Raw genomic sequence first — 18546 nt, 5'->3', positions numbered from 1 at the left:
AAACGTGGGGCTACGGACCGACTGTCACACAGATAAAGCTGAACGGCAGGGAGGGGAAAGCACACCCGTGCCGAGCGAAGGGTGGGGGGGGGGGGGTTTCCTGGTTTCCAGATTCCACCCACATTCCAAAAGCATGCTGAGGTTAATTAGAGTCACGGGTGCGAATGGTGTGAGAGTTCACACTCTGTGATGGGTTGGCACCCCATCCTGGGTTGTTCGTTGCCTCGCAGCCATGGTCCATGTAGACGCTGCAGATGTTTGCTCGCCGAGGCTGCACCTGTCCGCTCAAGCAAGAATGACCGAGAAGAAGAGGCGATAAATCTCTCCGTTTCCTCTGCAGCTTTTCCATGCTAGATAAACCCTGATTTGGTGTTTAGCTACCCTGATTTGGTGTTTAGCTACCCTGATTTGGTGTTTAGCTACCCTGATTTGGTGTTTAGCTACGCCTGGCCACACAGCTAACTCCGTACTAAAGAGGGTTCCGAAAAAGTGACACAAAGGTGCATCCCTTTTGTTTTTTACCTGAACCAAGTTTCCGAAATCAGACAGCTGAAACTGATGTTAAGAATAATACATTACATGAATGCTGCTAAGGATATTAATAGAAATACTGACTTTTAAAATAACACAAATTTGTGTCTGTGTATAGTTGACAAACAGTTAGGAAAAATCTAGCCCTGGCAGATTGCTGATTTGCTTATGCAAACGCCCCTGTGTGACTTACTGACCCCAGATCAGCACTGACCAGGCTGACTCCAGCGTGACACCGACCGCTGACACAAACTGAGCACTCACTGTACACTGACTTCTGTGACACACAGAACGCTCACACAGAAATTGTCCAAAATTGTCCTACAAAGCACATAAACTTATTGAGTAGTATCATACACACACACAAAACACTTTCATTGATACTAAACTAACCAATCAGTGTGTTGATAAAACAAAAGATGTCATAATTATTTGTATATGGTGTGTGCAGAAAACCACAACTATTGGGGCAAAATAAAACAAATGTAACTATCATGTCTGATCTTTCTTGCTTTCTATATCCAGTGGCTGCACCTCAGAAAACAATCATAAGAATACGGCTTTTTATAGAAGGAAATCCTGCAAAACATCACTGGATTTGACAACAGGGGGCAGGTAAATCATCAACCAAATCCTTACTACAGCCCAAAAAAGGCTGATCTAGTATACCTTTAAAAACAATAGCTCAGTATTTTATTTGGTGGTTGTAGGACTACTATAGATTATAATAAGTCACAGGAGCTCCACCACACCAATAGGAAGACATCAAATCTGAACCAACTCTTCTCCTTATCTCTGCTTCATATGATAGGCTTCATATGTCAGTAAAATGTGTTTATTGTGTGTGTGTCGGGGCGGGGGGGGAGGTGATCTATTCTATGCCAGATCTATTTTTTCCTAAACAGCAAGCTGCATTTAGACTTTGATCCTTTCTCTCTTTTTTATTTATTGTTCCTTTATTTTCCCTCTTTCCTACCCTGTTCCTTTCCTATCCCTGAAAAGGATCATTTAATTATCAGACCTCTGGGCGACTGCTGACTCCCTGCGATATCGCATGACTCGTAAGCATAGGAGCTACGCTTGGGGCTTTTCTGCAGTTCCCTCAAATTAAATTTATTACATCGGGAAATAAATACTGAAAACAACCATCTCTGCTATTCACGTTGCGTAGCTCAAAATGAGCTGGGCTTACGTCCACACATTACACTGCTAAGGTATTCATGGGAGATTAAATTAATTAAAATCTCTTATTACCCATTTGGGCCCAATGACATCAGACCACTGCAGCAATTCATTTAAAATATGATTTATTTTATATATTCCTGAATGTTACCTAACTTATATTTTCATAACTCTATTGGCTGTTTAGAAAACAGTTATTGAGTAAACTGGAAAATTATGTACACAAAGAACATACGACAAGTACAAGGGTTGGGCTTTTACGTAAAATGATGTCATCGCATTCCAGTCTGATTTATGTTAAGCTACTATGCATCAGCAAAAATGTGGCAGGTACATGCTCCCCGACACCGTGGGTGGAGTGTCACACCTGGATCATTGTAGGTATGATGGGTGTGATGCTTCCTGCATGTCGCCTTCGCTAGCTGCAAAGTGTTTTGTGCGGTTGGTGTGTCCCAGTGCTGGTATGGCGACGATCTAGTATTTCAGACGTGGCTTTAACCCGTAACTGAATACTAAGCAACATCACATGCAGTGTGCATGTTTTAAAGTAATTTGCAGACCAGCACTGCATTCAGCAGGATCTCCACTGCATTCATTTTCGACTAGCTGGTCCTGTCCAGTGTGAATCCAAAACCTGGATTCACACTGTGGAACATTAACTAGAGCCCAATTTGCACAGGACTGGAGACTGGCTTGTTGAGATATTCTTAGTACCAGTTAATTTACACATCCATTTTTACAAAATATTCTCTTGTTTTGAATGAAATTGTAAAGTTTACGTGCAGCATAATCTTTTAGTTTATCATGTATTTAGCTACTTTGGGTAACTGGATTATAGCGAAATATATAGAAACCTCACTGTAACCTCATGGTTACCTTGCTACTAACTGAGCTACCGTGTCATTTCTGAAGTGTTCCTTGAAGACATACACTAAGGAAATAGAAAATGACTTATAATGTTCTTCAACCAAGGTCAGCAGCCTGGGACTCCAGCTCAGTGGGTCCGATGGAAAATAGCTGAGAGCCATGGAAAAGCCCACCTGTGGAGATGAAGCGACAACCTGGAAAGAAGATTCCAGAAAGCCTAGCTTGGCTCCAGCCTTCAGCAGGCACAAGGTCTTATTGTCTATCCTCCTGCCCTGCCCATAGGGTGCAGTCGCAGTCCTGTCCAGTGTGCGCAGTCTGATGGGGGAACGCAGCCCCCGTGCCACTGAGCAGCAGCCAAATGCAGCAGGACTCACCCCTGCTGGCTCGCAGCAAAGCCATCTGCGAAGGTGCGTTCGTGGGGCTGCACGGCCTCCGACTGCGCATCTGCACAGGGGCGCCACGCGTTCGCAGACCTACAGAGGGGACGGCACATTCTACCAACACGGACGCGGCTTCGCGACTAACGAGTCAGCGGACCTTTCAGGAAATCCGCATGCAATGAAGACCAAACTCCGGGGACGACCCCATTCGAAATGCTGCACCTCCACAGCTATTTTCCCAAAGGGTCAAATTTCATCAGTAACACAAAGACAAGGGCCTATGCATCCGAAAGAGTTTGCCGACCTGTGCATTCCGATGCAAATATTGGCCAGGGAGTGGGAATCAATTGCAGCCTGGATTCAATAGTATTTCTGTCGACCAGTCAGCCGCCACTCCTCTAATGAACTTACGCACCACAATCTAAGCTCTATCGGGAGCTTACCTTAGCTTATATTTGCACAAAAATTGCCATTTTTATCTACAAACATTCATGTATATAATAAATACATTACCTGTCAATTAGCAATCTTCTCAATATATTTAAATTGTGTTACATAAAGAATATTGACTAATTTTGTGCATGTAGTGCCTGAGTGGACAGTGCAAGCGTACAATAAACATCTCCCTTAGGAATGGGGTCAGTCATACCTTAACTACTTGGTTTACTTTGCAAGTGTTCATTGCAGGTCAGTTCATATAAGCAGGGGTGGGTAAGTGCTGGAATAGTGACGACTCAGAAGAAATGAGGAAGCATCACAGCAGGTAAATGTCACAGGCAGCCCTCAGCCAATCCGCTACCTCCTGCCCCCTGGCTGCGGCTGTTCTAATTAATCCAGCTTATTATGGTACCTTGTTTTAAATGTCTGAACAACATATGAAACACTGGAGCCCATAAACTGACAGGCCGATGATGTCCTGCCAAGCCATGCTAGCCGACGCGAGACATACAGACTTCGTTCGAACAAGGTGCCCCTGTCCTTGGTGTCTGAGGTATGTCCGGCCCTTTTGTACGGCCACAGCCCGAACACGTCGGCCCCCTGCTGAGCTGGCGAATGAACACGTAGCTAGGGCAGATTTGGCACGCTTCTGCGGGTCATTCCATTCCTCCACCGTCACTTCCGTGACAGATTTTTGCGACAGTCATTAGTGAAAAGCAGGACTGACAGGCTAGCCAGCGCTGGAGGAATTACAGGCAATGCAGCCGTGCTGGGGCCCACAGAAAGAGGGGCCCCACAGTAACAGGGGGCCCACAGAAACAGGGGCCCCACAGTAACAGGGGGCCCACAGAAACAGGGGTCCCACAGTAACAGGGGGCCCACAGAAACAGGGGTCCCACAGAAACAGGGGCCCCACAGTAACAGGGGGCCCAAAGAGGGTCAGTGGGGTCCGTAACGTGGAGGATCAGGAGGCCATTGATCTATTAGTTTAAATTACCGAAGTACATTACATTACGTTATGAAACACCGGAAACCAAATGATATACAGTATATACCCTTTACCTGGCTGGCAAGTCTGTCTCGTTCAGTGTTAAAAACTATAAAAGTCCATATTGGATAGCTTCAGGATATTTCTCAAATATACATGGTACATCTATAACATTTAAACTTTAAGGGTCAGAGGCTTTGCTGGTTGTTTCTTTGTATGTCTGATTTTGGCTTTATATGAAGCATTTAAGAACATTTATAATGCAAGAAGAAAAAAAATCTTGCACTGGGGCCCTTAATAAGAAGCTTACTGCTAGACGTTTACCTGCAAGTGGGTCTATATGACATATACCTGTATGGCTTATTCTTAAATTTCATTCAAATTGTACTACTAGTGCAAGGGTAATAGTGCATGGGGCGCTGTGTACCTCAGACAGATGTATTGCTAATGGGTCAGTGTAAAAGTGTACGACAACTAACACGTTCTTTGGTGTTACTACCACAGCAACGAAGGTAATCATAAAGCATTTATAAAGGTTTAACACGCATCCCTACTATGCGTTTTTGTCGCTAGGGCACACAAGTTAGGATCCCCTCTGTGAGATATGGCCCAGGGAGTTGCGTTGTACGCTATAAGGCGGCCCATAAAAACATTCCTTATAGCAAGACGCTCATAGGGGTTTATCCAAAATCCAGCCCCCCGGTGAGAACACTGTTCAGCTGGACGTCCGGACACATGATCCGGGAGCCATGCAACTTTTACAGGCGGCTCAAGTGGCTTTGCTGTGGCACAAATGCATGGGGGGGGGGCTGTTTAAACCTAAACGCAGCAGCTTTGGGGACATATCGCTTTCGGTCTTCATACACTGATTAACTCGGGAGTATTTCACACTGTCATTGCTTAAGCATTATTTAATTAACCGGGCATATGGGGATTTACGTATTATTTGCCTGAACGGATCATATTTGCAGAAATAATTGTTTCTACCATCAGTGCGTTTCTATTCTGCCTCTTCTGGGTTTATTTTTTTTTAATTGCTGTATAATAATTCGTTTAAAAGCAGACGCTTTCCGGCGTTGTCGCCGTTTGGAAACGCCTTTAGATCAGGAAGAGTTATTATAGTACTGCGAGGCGCAGGCGGCGAAACCCGCCGGGGGTAATACTTACACTGATGAAAATGTGGAAGAACGAGTTTGCACGGAAAATTCTCATGCCACATGTTCAACTGGTCCCTGATTTACAGTATGAAGCTAAAAATTTAGCTTTACTTATCTCTGCCATATTTCGATGCTACGCAGTGTCGTCGTCAATAAAGAAACGCCACTTAATTTACGTTGTTAAGCTACTTTAACAGCTGTAAAACTACATAGGCTATTCAGTTTCTCTTACGAAGTTTAGGCTATTCGTTTGTGTTTGGTTCACCGTGAATTACTCACTGAGAATTACTACTTAAAGCCTTAGTAACTAGACTTTGAATCAGAGCGCACTCACCTGTCTGAGATCCAGAAACGGGATCCTGTCTTGAATAGCTGCTTGGATATCGATGTAAAAATATAAATGTGGGTATATACTTTGTCCCCAGTTTCTGAAGGCTGACAGGCGCCTCAACGTGTCATTTCAGCCCCCAGGCAACAAATGGTCTGTTTCCAGGCGTCAGTCTGAACTTTGTCACTTGAGTTGGGAATACTGGACTTCTAGTGACTTTTCCTCGAATGGGAGCGAATTCAAGTCACATCGGGGAACAATGTAAACACATTATAGGTGGAGCGCGTTGCTACAGACTTTTTGTTGTCGGATGGTGCTTGCCGACCGACTATTCAGGAGGGGGGGGGGGGGGGTGACAGGTGACTAGATAAATTTACCTGCGAAGCGAAAGGGGAGGAGCTTCGACTCGAGCTGACATACGGCACAGTTGAATGACGGCAATGACACGTTTAACTCCGAGTGGTTTACACCCATTTTGTGTTTAATTGTCGTTTGAAAAAACAGCAATCATCACAGGCATGCTTCAAGCATCTTGGGAACTTCGCCAAACTATTATGCTATTTAATGTGCAATGCGATAATGACGGTATATGTTTCCAGCGTTTCACCTTTGTGTAGTTGACACCGTGCTCTGCCAACTGGGTAGGAATGAACTGTGGGGGTCACAGTGCAGGGATTGAGGTGTGGAAATCATCAAATGCATGATCTTAATAAAATGCTGTCCCTAAGTGCAAATTCCAGCTTAATCTACAAGGGCCTCTTGTAAGACTGAGCAAAGGCCAGCAATAACTCTGAACAGGTTGGCATCTGATTAAATGCCATCAATATAATTATAGGCCTACTAAAAATTCTATTCAAGTCTAAATCAAAGAGCACCACAACACCCTCTGGATGGGTTGTGTAGTCAGACATTGTTTTAGGACAGTTAACAATAACAGAATTGTGCCAGTTTTGGTTGTTAATCTGTAACCCACATTTAACACAATATATGTCTTTTTGGATGTAGTATGTTATGGGGGACTCAAGGAGACAGCCTCAATATTCCTCCTGGTCTACGAATGGAGATCAGAATAGCCTAGCTACTGCTTTTTCAAGTTATAAAGTAGAGCCTGACTCATTGAATCTTAGCTTCTCTTAGGTTGAGTATGAGGGAGTATTAGGGAGTATTAGAAGAGCAGATTCTCAGTGGCTTGTGAGCTGCCGATGAACGCAAACACTCCAGAAAGCCTTGACCCAAGAACACAGAGCTGTGTGGGTCCACATCTGTCCCAGGACATTGTACCTATGCAACATTAATGTGTTTCAGGGAGACCTTGGAAACCTGCAATAACCAGGCCCCAATGGCTGATAATTAACCCAAGCTGTCACAGTACTGAGATGTGTTACATGAGCTTGGAATCTGGGGGTTTTGGAAAGAATGCAACTTTGTAAGAATGTGATAAGAGTATTGAACATGAACTTTACCAGCCTGAAGCACATAATCTTTGACACTATTTGATTTCCATTCTGAATATGCTTTGCTGCACAATTTAATAATAAACATTTAGCATGACTCTGTGAAGGAATATTATCTTCCATGACATTTACATTCCACAGTTCACCTCTTTCTCTGGCAATTATAGACAACAATTCAAGTGTCCAATTGTAATGTTGAATCAACTTAATGTCCTAATAGTGCTTAAGCCTAAAGCTATTTTGTTTCCTACCCTGTTAGCTCTAAAAAGTATCTATTGGGTATCTGTATCTATTTGGTACCTGTGTTGTTTCATATCAGTATTTCTAGTAATAAATGACCGAATTAGCCTATGTTGAAACTGTAACTGATCTCGTCTTACATGGCAGTGAGTATAGTCACAGTACGTCACCGAGTCATGCTATTACGCAATGGCCAAAAAAATCTAGATGATATGAAGTTAGTCTAGTTCATCTGGCCTGCTCCTCTGTTTCAGAATTCTCCGGTCTATTTCGAATAGAATGTCGCGATATTTTTGTAAGCACAACCGCAGAGATGCGTCATGGCACTGATTACATTAAGTTGTTATGGTACTCCTGGGACCCCCGCAACGCAGAAGGATAAGCGGTTTGGAAAATGGATGGATGGATGGAAAACAACTCTCAAATCAAGTGGTAACAACTACAAAAACTGAGTAAAGTCGGGTATAACTCTATTTAGGGTGACTCGTTGAATAATATTTCCCACCATGCAACTGCAACGTGTTTTCTGATTATATGGGTACTGTTTGGGTACTTGTCGGGTGGTTTTAGATCAATTTAACATGTAGTGAAGTGTCCTCCTTTTTAAGTAAAACCATTGTAAATGTTTTATTATTTTTTAATTCACTATATTTATTATGCACCGCGAAAATCATCTTAAAATCTAGGCCACTGAATTTGACCTGCAATATTGGGATTCGAATAGTGTTTTCATAACGTTAAAAAATAACTACGAAAAACATTACAGGAAATGAACACAAATACTAAAATCTTGATTGATTTACATTCCAAGTCTTCCCTCTAGTGGACAATACTGGCTAAGACAACAATTATACAAGCAATATCCTCTTCAAGTTGACCTGTGCTTAGCATTTTTGTTTCATGAAACTCAAAAAAGTAGAAAATGCAATGAAAGCTTCCAAATAAATATTTAACACAATAGCGTTCGTTTTAATGGGTTCGTTACTTAAAATAAAAAAAAAATCTCTGGGAAAGAGCACAAACAACAATAACTGCAGGATTTAACTAATTTTTTATCCAGCAGAACAGGCAGTCAGAGCACCAAAGAGAAATAGAGCCTTACTTCTGACATTGTATGATTCAAAGGGCCAGCAGTCGGATTTTTAATGACGCTTTTCTATTAATAAATGCACAGAAGTTCCCGACTCTATATCTAGTCTCTTGTCCCCCACAAAGGCTAAGGAAGGATCACAGAAGCCCTTATACAGAACGATACAAATACACATAGAGAACATGATCAATAAGAACTGACAAGGCCATTTGTTGTGCCACTAACAATATAAGGTATTTGAATGCTCAAAATGACAAAAGCCCTTAATTTCTGCATCTCTTCACACTCATGGTTCTACAGACTAACCGACCTGTCAGTGGTGCTTATGATCAGGGTCTATCCTGAGGTTAATGACCTCCTGGCACACAGCAGATCTCCTTCAGCTTGTTTTATGGATGGGAAGCCGGAGCAGACGTTCCATAGGCAGCGTTCAAAAGGCACAGGGGAAGAATGCAGACACAAACCTCTCATGAGTAGGAACTGTAAGACACAAGAGAGCATTGTGACATGCTGTAATACCAGACCAAAGAAAGTTCTTCACTGAGGGCTGCATTCATCTGTTGCGTCATACTGTAAAGTAATAAGGTTACACGCATTCTGATATCACTTTGCATGCATCACAGCACGTCGTCAGATTCATTATAATGATCTATCCATCCATCCATCCATGTATTTAATTTTAATTATTTATCCATGTGATGGTTTATTTTCTGTATGCTATGTTTTTCTGGGGGGCAGCGTGTTGCTCCTCTGTGCCTGTCACCAGCTGAAGCCCGGCCTTGGCACGTAGGCGGGTACTCGAGCATGGCCTTTAACCCCCACCTCCCTGGCAGATCACCCGGTGGCTGCATTTCACTGCCAGCTTGCTCTTACCTATAGAGAGCAAGTTGGGGGAGGCATGAAGAGAATTTCCCCATGGGGATCAACAGAAATATCAATTATTTATCATTTTATTATTACTAAAGAGTTAGTGCCAGCTGCTCATGCAAAACCACTGAATGTTTCATTAATAAAACACAGCGCCAGTTTGTCCCACAAACTTCTTTCTTTGGAATTTTGAAGTCCAGCCCTCTATATGGTGGTCTGACCTCATGAATCGGGCCAGGGTGACGAGCCCCAGGGCACCGGACAGCCCGTAGAGGACCAGCAGCACGGCGCCAATGATGATGTCTGCTTGCAAGACGTAAGCCTGCCACAGCAGGAAGTAGACGGCAAACAGTGTGGTGGCCAGAGTCAGGGCAAGACTGAACCCCACACAGCGCTCACTCTCCTGCAAGTTACCTCTCACACCTGCGAGGGTGAAGATGGGAAAAATGGCAAAGAGTGAAAATGCAGAACGCAGGAAAGTATGGAGGAACACCACAGAATCACAGTATGTTATTCCTGTAATAATATATAGCATAATTAACTGCTAGTAATGTACAGTTTTTCATATTTTGCTTATATTTGTTGATTTTGGATTTACTCTGATATACAGGTATCAGTCGACTTCCAGTCCAGTTGCATTTACATCCGAGGTTAACGTCCGAAAGTAAATAATATACACGGATCGAGAGACTCCTAAACACAGTAGGATATTAGAGGGTGTATCTTTTGTTTTTTATAAAGCATTGTGCTTTTATATTTACATCATTATGTGAAAATTATGTAAATATGGTGAGTATATTACAGTGTTTATATTACAGCACTGTACTTAATGTCTTGCCCTTTAACTATCAAGATATGCCCAAATTGACTCACGGATGCAAGTCGATGGATTCCTGCATTTGAGGTTGACAGGCTGATATTTCAGCACCAGAAACAGAGTCAGTGGATTCACCAATCAAATAAATCTTTGAAAGGTTTTAAAAATTGACAGCATTAAAATCTTAAAGGAGTCTCATTCTGGCCTGGTTCAGACAGCCCTCCCACGTCTCCCCCTCCCATGATGCCCCAGGCCTCACCCCAGTACAGTCGGAGGGTCTCCAGCACAGCCATGAGGAGCAGCAGACACACATCTAGAAGTAAAATCTTGCCTGGGTAGCTCAGTGCCTGGCCTGGGACAGATGACATGTTACTACAGTACACCCATCTGGCACACACGGAGTAGCAGAGTACCCCCTTCCCATCTTACTCACTCTTGTAGATAATCATGCTGAGCGTGCCCAGGAAGTAGAAGAGGGAGTAAACAGCTGAGAGGTAAAGGAGCAGTTGCAGGGACACTGAGGATAGCTGGGATAGTAGTAAAGACTCTTAACACTGGAGACATGGTGAAAATGTGCATAAGGCATGCACCTGTTTGTTTCCATACACATTTACACATCAAGCTGTTTACATAACACTGTCCAAATTAAAGCTGTTAAAGTTTACTGACTACATAAACAGCTTCCTGCAGCCCGTATCTTCTTTCCTGCTGTGCTCCAAAGTGGCTTCAGTGACTGCTATACTGCCACTGCAGTTAGCTTTAACTCTCCTCACAGCCAGAGCAGCCGTGACCACGTCCACTGCTGTCGGTATCCTATTTCCTACCTGGTTGGACTATTTTTCTATTAATCGTGCTGGGGAAAAATACTTCTTTGACTGAGTGTCTATACTGATCTTTTTTTTCCCGCGTATTCAACAAGTCTCTGCTTAGGCTTTTGAGATATAACTTCCATATTTTACTTTCAATATAATTCTTTAATAATCAGGTACTTATTTCGGACAATTATTTTTCTCAAATTGTGGGAGGCTTGATTCCATTTTCCATTGATTCGAATTAAATGACGTGAATAAAGAACTAAAAAGAATCCATGCGATTGACCTAAAGGATACTACAGTCGCAGTTCTTCCTGGAAAGGTAGGAGAAAACAGGTTGGCATGGTAAACGCTGCAATCCACAAACTAACAACTAAATGAATCACAAGAAGAATTTCCTGTGATGTTGACTGAATGCCCACGTTATTGATCAACTTCATTACGTCTGAAATAAATTATTAATGAAACAGTGGAGTTGTTACAGTGTTAGCATAGCGTTTTCGCAGCTAAACACTATAACGTTAGATAGCAAGTCATAATATCTGCGTTCGCATGAACATCAAATCTGCTTTATTTATATAAGCAGCGTGTTCCAACATCGACTCACAAAACAAAGGGTAAAATTAAGATTTATAGGAATATTGTTTGTACACCACATAGCAATGCATCCGCCAACTCTGGGCTATGTTGTTAGCCAAATAACTACTTCCAATTTTAATTAAATCGCGCACGGAATTTAATGCCTAGTTCTGAGTAACTGCATGTAATATTTCAAATGCACTTTGCAGCCGCTAAATCTGATACTGCATTTGATACTACACTGCATACATTTTAAGCTTTCTTTACAAAATATGGATTCGTATCTATAGCAACGCGTCCACGTACCAGACCTAATGGCCGCCATCTTGAAACAGACATTCTCAGTATCTGGATGAGGCATCCATTCACAAATACTCACACTGTCTTTCGACACAGAGAAGTATTAAAGCTATATTCCGCGGTATTAAATAATTCTCAACATAAATAGTTACGAATATCGTTTAGGTTGTTTTATTAGTTTTCAAATTTGTCAGCAAAAGTGAAGCTGAATTTCACTTGTTAACATAATACCAGGACTGTATTCAGAGTATTCAGAAGAGTGTCATCATTTATTACAAATATTAAACCTCTGACCTCTCGTAATATCGGATTCATATCTATTCGTGAGATAAAGAGAATATACAAAATGTTCATCCAGCCGTAACGTGTGGAACAGATGGTCATGTTTCTTCACCCAATATTTACATAAAATAAAAGATGAACAGGTTTGTTTTTTTTGTGTTGTTATTCATTTCATTTAAAGAATATTAAGATTTTGAAAATTTGGGAATATTGTAAAATATGTAGGCCTACCTGGGGAAAATAGCTAAATTCCTATTATGATGGAATGGCCTCCCTCTCAGGGCAATTGCCTAGGGCAGCATACTCTGAGGGGACACCAATTTAGCAAATCAACCACTTATGCTGGTGTCCCCCTCTTCCCACCCCTCAGGTCAAAGGTAATTTGTCACATAATCCAGTTACAGACACCAAAGTCCCTTCCCTTGTTCTCTGCTTTTGTGATCCCACAGATCAAAACCGTCATCTTCAAGGAAAATTCAGAAAACAAGGTGTCTTGTTACTGATATTCCAAACTGAAAGTGCATGAATGGAACAAAAACAAAATTAGCATCGTGAGTACCTTATTAATGTCAGATAGCAACATGTTTTTCAAAATGTTAATTCACAAACTAAAGGTAGTTAGAGGGTATTATTATGGCATTGAATGCATTGGCACTGGATTGAAATGCTTCATATAAGTCTCTTGCAGCCAAATGTCATTTCAGCCTCTGAGGCTATTGGCAATGAATTAGTGCTCACATGTGTATCAGGAACCCCGCCAAGTATGAGTAGACAGGAGAATTCCCTTGATCCCTGAAGCACTTTGTGCCTTCCTGTTGCTGGTGAAACTTTGCCTGCAATCAACATTGATCTGTCAGTGATCTATACACACCGCACTACAGTAACACTTATATTTTCTGATGCCTTGAGTTGAATGGGTTGTGTAATGAATCAGGTTTCACCAATAATCCATCAAACACTGTAATACTGGAATATAGCCTGTGTGTAGAGTGACACTATGAGCTACTTCAGGTTTTACACACAACTTTAAAACTAGTTTAGTTCTTCTTGTGCTTTTACTGGTTTGTTTCCTTGATTGAAAGTCTCATCCAGCTGTTTTACATTAACATTATTCACACATGCATGACTATAGGACATTGACCAATCATCATGGGTTAGGTGGCCACCCTACCTGTGTGTAATCAAAAACCATAACTCAGAAATACCTTGCACTTTGTTTTATTAAGCCCAGTCATCAAACCACATTGACCAAAAAAAATTAATCTATAACTAGAGTCGATACAACAAGGTAGTCAATGGATGTGAATGGGATCCTGAGGGCCAAACTCAGGGCTCCATAATATACAGAAACATCATTAATGACATCATCACTACACTTGCATTAGATGGTTTGTTCCAGACCAAGACATGTCCAGGCATAAGTGTGAATCAAATTTATGGCATCTGTGCATTTGCACCTCAGCCCAAAAGAGATTCAGACTGAAAAGGGCTTGTTTAAATAATTATATAATGGTCAGAGAGGAGCCTTTTTCTCCTCCTGACATGCCAGTAGTTGGCAGGAACATTTTAGCATGAGGGAAAGCCCATGGTATGGGGGGGGGGAGGACTGGTTATATTGGGAATAATAATAATCGTTATTTTCATTTTTATTATCATAACCATTATTGAGTCACAATAATGTGCTAAAACGTATATTCCTACTAGAATTATTGCATTTATACGCTCTGGAGAAGAATAAAAACAATAAAGTGAATAAAGCTAAACTTTTTTGTTACTTTCCATAGAGAATCAGTGTCAGAGTATGCTCTATGCACTGCGGCATATGGTCTGCTAAGGGACTGTATGCATTCACGGAGAGGATTATGACGGTGTTCTTTTTGTGGGTTTAATGTCAGTGCGCAGGAAGGTCATCTATTATTAATAATCAGTGCAATTAGATGTGAAAATGGTTCTGACGGAAAACCCGTAGAGTTCTGTTAAGTCAAAAGTGCAAGAGGAGATTCTGACAGACCCTAGGATCACTAGCATAGAAGTATGTACATTATACTTACAAGTAGTGCATCCATACATTGTACACATTCTAGCTACCAAAATATCACACTTTTGCTTGTTTCCAGAAACAGCAAAATTAGGTGCCAAAAATAGACAATTTGGAGCCAAAAGAGACAAATCTTAAAACACACTTCATGCCAAGTGTGTTTTGGATATTCTATATAGTTGCCACAGAGACCTATAATAGACATTTTGCTCCACCATATCCTGCCTGTGTAGCTTTAAATAAGAAAATAAATATACAAATCGGGTTTCCCTACCTATACAATTTACAAATTAAATCTACACAGACAATGAGACAAATACATATAATTTTTTATCAATTATGTAATTCACACTGAAGTGATGTTCTTTTAATGCCCAACAAACATACACATTCCCTAGTCACTTAGCAGTGGCAAAGGTTTACTTGAAAGTTAAATATATTTTCAGTAACATTCAAAGCATTATATTGCTTCCAGTGTCAACCAATGATGTGTGTTACAAGAAATTGTATTGGTATCATAATCACTGTGGATAGAGCGATGGGGTAGGTAGGGCAGTAGTATGATAGGGTACATCCTACATCTTCAACGGAGGACATGGCGTCAATTTAGCAAGCATTCTAAGTACACAGAGAGCTACTCAAATAAGGATACGCAGCTCACCCGGCAGAAGATCCTCCCTTTTGCAGACGATTCTTCACTCCACCCCCCACATCCTGATTCCCTACATCCTGTTGGAGTTACTAAGAAGACGATGCCTCATGCTTTCATCTTACGGACTCGCATTTAGACATTTATAACAATTTACAATTTTAAAACCATGGCCAATTACTTCAGAAGTAAATATTTCCTAGGTGGACCTATATGAGAGGTCTCAGTAGTTGGTTTCTTTTTGGCTAAGTCTCATAGAAAATGTCACAAATTTTATCACTACAACTAGAACAGAACAACTATTGCTGCTCTTGCCACAAATTAATTATGACTTTATATATGAGATGTTCTTGAATCATCAAAATGCTACAATCCACCACACTGAGCCCCCACACTGAAATGGATCAAAATAACAATAATTCTCTAGAATGTTTACTGTACCATTGAAATGTTGTTCTTAATGTTGCCATAGCAACATCATTTTGTTTCATTTTACAGAGACTCCGTACCAAATGGATTAACATATTTGAAAGTACAGCCACACATATGTTAGTATGCTGCCAAAATGGACTATCGGGTTTGGCATGTGATTCGTGGGTATACCTGTTTATATACATAGGTAAGTTTGCTCGGGAGTTGTGTAAATGGAATAATGGGCAGGGTGCCTTCCACACATTTTCTTCCTCAGTTAATCAATATAAGCCAGTAAATTAACCAATCAGCAAGCAATGCTTTTGCCGATTAACCAATAAACTAAGCAGGATGCTCTCAATGCCTCCGCGCCAACAACAGTGCCCCCACCAGGATGGCTGCAGCAGCAATGACTGCTCCCCCAATAAGGAAAGGCTTCAGGTTCTCCAGGGAGTCTGTGCTGGGCTCTCTTGCCTCACTGCCCTCTGGCGCCGCCTCCTGGTCAGTTGTTCCATCCACAGCGGGCTTCTCAGGAGCAGGGGCTGCTGGGGCGGGATCAGCAGGGGCGGGGTTGGCTTTGCGTGGTGTGGCTGAATCTTTCTTTTCCGCCTTTTCACCTTGTTTCTCTTTGGAAGCGGGGGCTGCTTTAGGAGCCCCTGCTCCGCTTTTCATTTTGGCCTCCATGGGATGCGAAAACAGAGGCGAGGGGGGCTATTTCCTAGACTGGAGGTTCTCTCTGAATGTCAAGTCCCAGGAGAAACAAACAGAAAGAAACAGATACTTTCTGTTAACATTAAAATAATTAGCAGGTTTAATTGCCAATATTCTGATAAGTAGCTTTTGTCAGGGTTAGTCTCTAGGTCAGTGTTTCCCAATCCGGTCCTTGGGGACTCACAGCTGGTACATGTTTTTGCTCCCTCCCAGCTTCCTGCCAGACAGTCCACATTTCTGCAATTTTGGTCAGGAACTGGGAGGGCGCAAAATCACGGACTGTCTGTGGGTCCCCTGAGGACTGGATTGGGAAACACTACTCTAGGTTTTAGATAGAAGGAACAAAACTAGAGGAAGAACATGACCTTGAAGGACACTGAACTCAGCGCAACTTTCCTAACACCTAGTTGATCTCACTCCTGCGCAGTAATAACTGGACTACAGTCACACCGACTAGACCAAATGTGACAACATGGAGGGTGGGCACCAAGCCAGAACACAGGGGTCCCATTTCAAGGTGCTACATCAACACCCTCTGTGGTCATCGTTGCAAAAGCGGCCCGATTTCCACCAAACATAACGCGTACCCAGGTACACCAAGGCCAGCCTGGAAATACAGGGTCAGTCTGAGACCTTATGTGGGACTGGCTGCGTTGGGCCTATTGCAGGCCTGGGACACCGGCACTGTGTGACTCACATGCCATGCTAATGGAGGACATTACAGGGAGAAAGAGGAGGGGGCAGGAGCAGTGACAGTATAGGGGAGGATAAGGTCTCAGCCCGAGAGCTGAAGGATAGAATGAGGATTTAATAAATAATGGAAGAAACAAGACATTTTGACTGTGCTTGTGTATAAGGAGCCCATCTCTCCATATGCATCCCCCCACTGCATGGTATTACACCTGCGTTTGGGCAGAGCATTGCAGTGGATGCAGCAGGGTGAGACGGCTCAGGCCCCCAGAGGTAGCGAGAGAGAGAGAGAGAGAGAGATGACGATGATAACAGGAATAAAACGATTCTCGCTTACCGTGTTTCCTCTGGCTGCCTCAGTCCTAGCTGTGCAGCTTCTCGGACCTGGATTTGGATGGAGAAATGATAACAGAGGGATAATGAGGCCTGCTGGGAGGGAGTGCGGGGCTGGGCTCAGCGCCTTCCTCAAGGAGAAATGTCAGAGAATGAGGGAGGGAGAAGAGATGGAGGACACTGGGAGAGGGGGAGAGAGAGCGGCTGGGATGTACCACTCTGACTGTGCAATGGGGGTGATGTACATTTGGATTACATATAGTTATTCTGAGTCAATCCTTTCTGATTGAGCTTTCCTGTAAAAAGGACTTTTATATGTTTTGACTACTTTTGTGTTTTTTCTATGTTTCTTTAAACTTGTGCATATTTTCTTTATCCCTCATAGTCTTTGTTGTTTTTCATATGTGCTGAATTTTAAATATTCTTCCATGCAAACCTCTTAACTGCAGAACAAATGAGTATAAAGCTAATGAAGATATACAAATATTTTAATACATTTGTGTGGTATGTTTTATATGCAGAATATTATAGCTATGTACCACATTACTGTACATGCGTAAAATTAACTGCTTTTCTACGATACACTGATGTCATTGGAATCAGAGTTTGATTGTGGTATTGATTTTTCCAATTTTATCGATTGTTTAATCACTGATGACATTTCTTTATACGGATAATAAATCAATTAGCATAAACAGTATGACAAATTTACAGGGATGGTCTGAGGACAATCTACCCTACACACATAATTATATCAGGACTCAAGTCAGTTTAACTCTGCAGCAAAACACACAAAATAGAAGATATAAATGGGGGAAAAATCAGTGTGTGTGTATGATTTCCACATTGTAACTCAGGATTACCAACTTTGCTCAGTTGGCTGAAGAAAAATTTCCAATTTGGGACAACTCAGTGCATGTATTTACATTTATGTGACAGTTTAATTACCTTGTAAATAGTCTGTAGGGTTTGCAAACCACCCAAATGTTTTTGATGTCGGTAATTTTGTAATTTAATGTTTATAATGGAATAATATAGATTTGCCATAAGATTTCTTACGTGAGATGTGAGAGTCTGAAAGCGTGAGTGTCACACCAGATGTGTTAGAGTTTGTGTAAGTATCACAACTATAGAAGTCAGGTAAGTGAACATAAGTGATGCAAGCACTTTCTGGACCACGCGGGCTTTTACCTGAAAACTCCAGCTGAGAACTATGCATGGATAGCTTTCAGGAAGTGAGGTAGAAGTTCTTGGGAAGAGACAAGCCAGTGCAGATGATACAAACACTTAGGTCCCCAGGGATGCATGCAGAGGGGCTGGGTTGCGGTTGGACATGACTGTGGCTTTGGTGACTATATCACTGACTAAACAATGTAGCTGATAGCCTTTCCAACCCGCAAAG

General features: G+C 42.0%; 2 protein-coding genes and 1 long non-coding RNA gene across 4 annotated transcripts in view; all 3 read right to left on the bottom strand.

The window, feature by feature from the left end:
* Positions 1 to 6202, bottom strand: part of eps8l2 (EPS8 signaling adaptor L2) — a 36209-nt gene extending 30007 nt beyond the window's left edge. The window contains exon 1 of the mRNA XM_023819729.2: positions 5878 to 6202. The gene's annotated coding sequence lies outside the window, so the exon portion shown is untranslated. The remainder of the gene's footprint in view (positions 1 to 5877) is intronic.
* A 1988-nt stretch (positions 6203 to 8190) lies between these two features.
* LOC111848036 (transmembrane protein 80) lies at positions 8191 to 12240 on the bottom strand. 2 transcript variants are annotated; one of them, XM_023819733.2, is made up of 6 exons: positions 12037 to 12240; positions 11449 to 11465; positions 10773 to 10866; positions 10599 to 10691; positions 9744 to 9945; positions 8191 to 9528 (listed from the first exon to the last, which is right to left on the bottom strand). In XM_023819733.2, exons 1-6 carry the CDS (start codon positions 12089 to 12091, stop codon positions 9525 to 9527), a joined length of 465 nt encoding a protein of 154 aa, XP_023675501.1. In that variant the 5' UTR covers positions 12092 to 12240; the 3' UTR covers positions 8191 to 9524. The 2 variants fall into 2 exon arrangements, with proteins under 2 accessions (XP_023675501.1, XP_023675500.1); XM_023819732.2 differs by having other exon boundaries at positions 8191 to 9135; positions 12037 to 12235.
* Positions 12241 to 13514: 1274 nt separating this feature from the next.
* On the bottom strand, positions 13515 to 17889 carry LOC140593460 (uncharacterized). Its single transcript, XR_011993861.1, has 2 exons — positions 17149 to 17889; positions 13515 to 16146 (listed from the first exon to the last, which is right to left on the bottom strand). It is a non-coding gene; the product is annotated as an uncharacterized lncRNA (long non-coding RNA).
* Between the last annotated feature and the right edge of the window lie 657 nt (positions 17890 to 18546).

Source organism: Paramormyrops kingsleyae, chromosome 11 (assembly GCF_048594095.1).
Source record: "Paramormyrops kingsleyae isolate MSU_618 chromosome 11, PKINGS_0.4, whole genome shotgun sequence".
NCBI lineage: Eukaryota > Metazoa > Chordata > Actinopteri > Osteoglossiformes > Mormyridae > Paramormyrops > Paramormyrops kingsleyae.
Note: the sequence above shows the minus strand (reverse complement) of the source record. Positions and strands in the feature narration are given on the sequence as shown.

Bases quoted from the DNA above. Each gene is read 5' to 3' on its own strand.
- LOC111848036 (XM_023819732.2), bottom strand. From the start codon at position 12,091: ATGCCTCATCCAGATACTGAGAATGTCTGTTTCAAGATGGCGGCCATT. The intron at 10,692-10,772 runs GTGAGTAAGATG...CATCTGTCCCAG, and splicing joins CAGCATGATTATCTACAAGA to GCCAGGCACTGAGCTACCCA. The intron at 9,946-10,598 runs GTGAGGCCTGGG...TCACCCTCGCAG, and splicing joins GACCCTCCGACTGTACTGGG to GTGTGAGAGGTAACTTGCAG.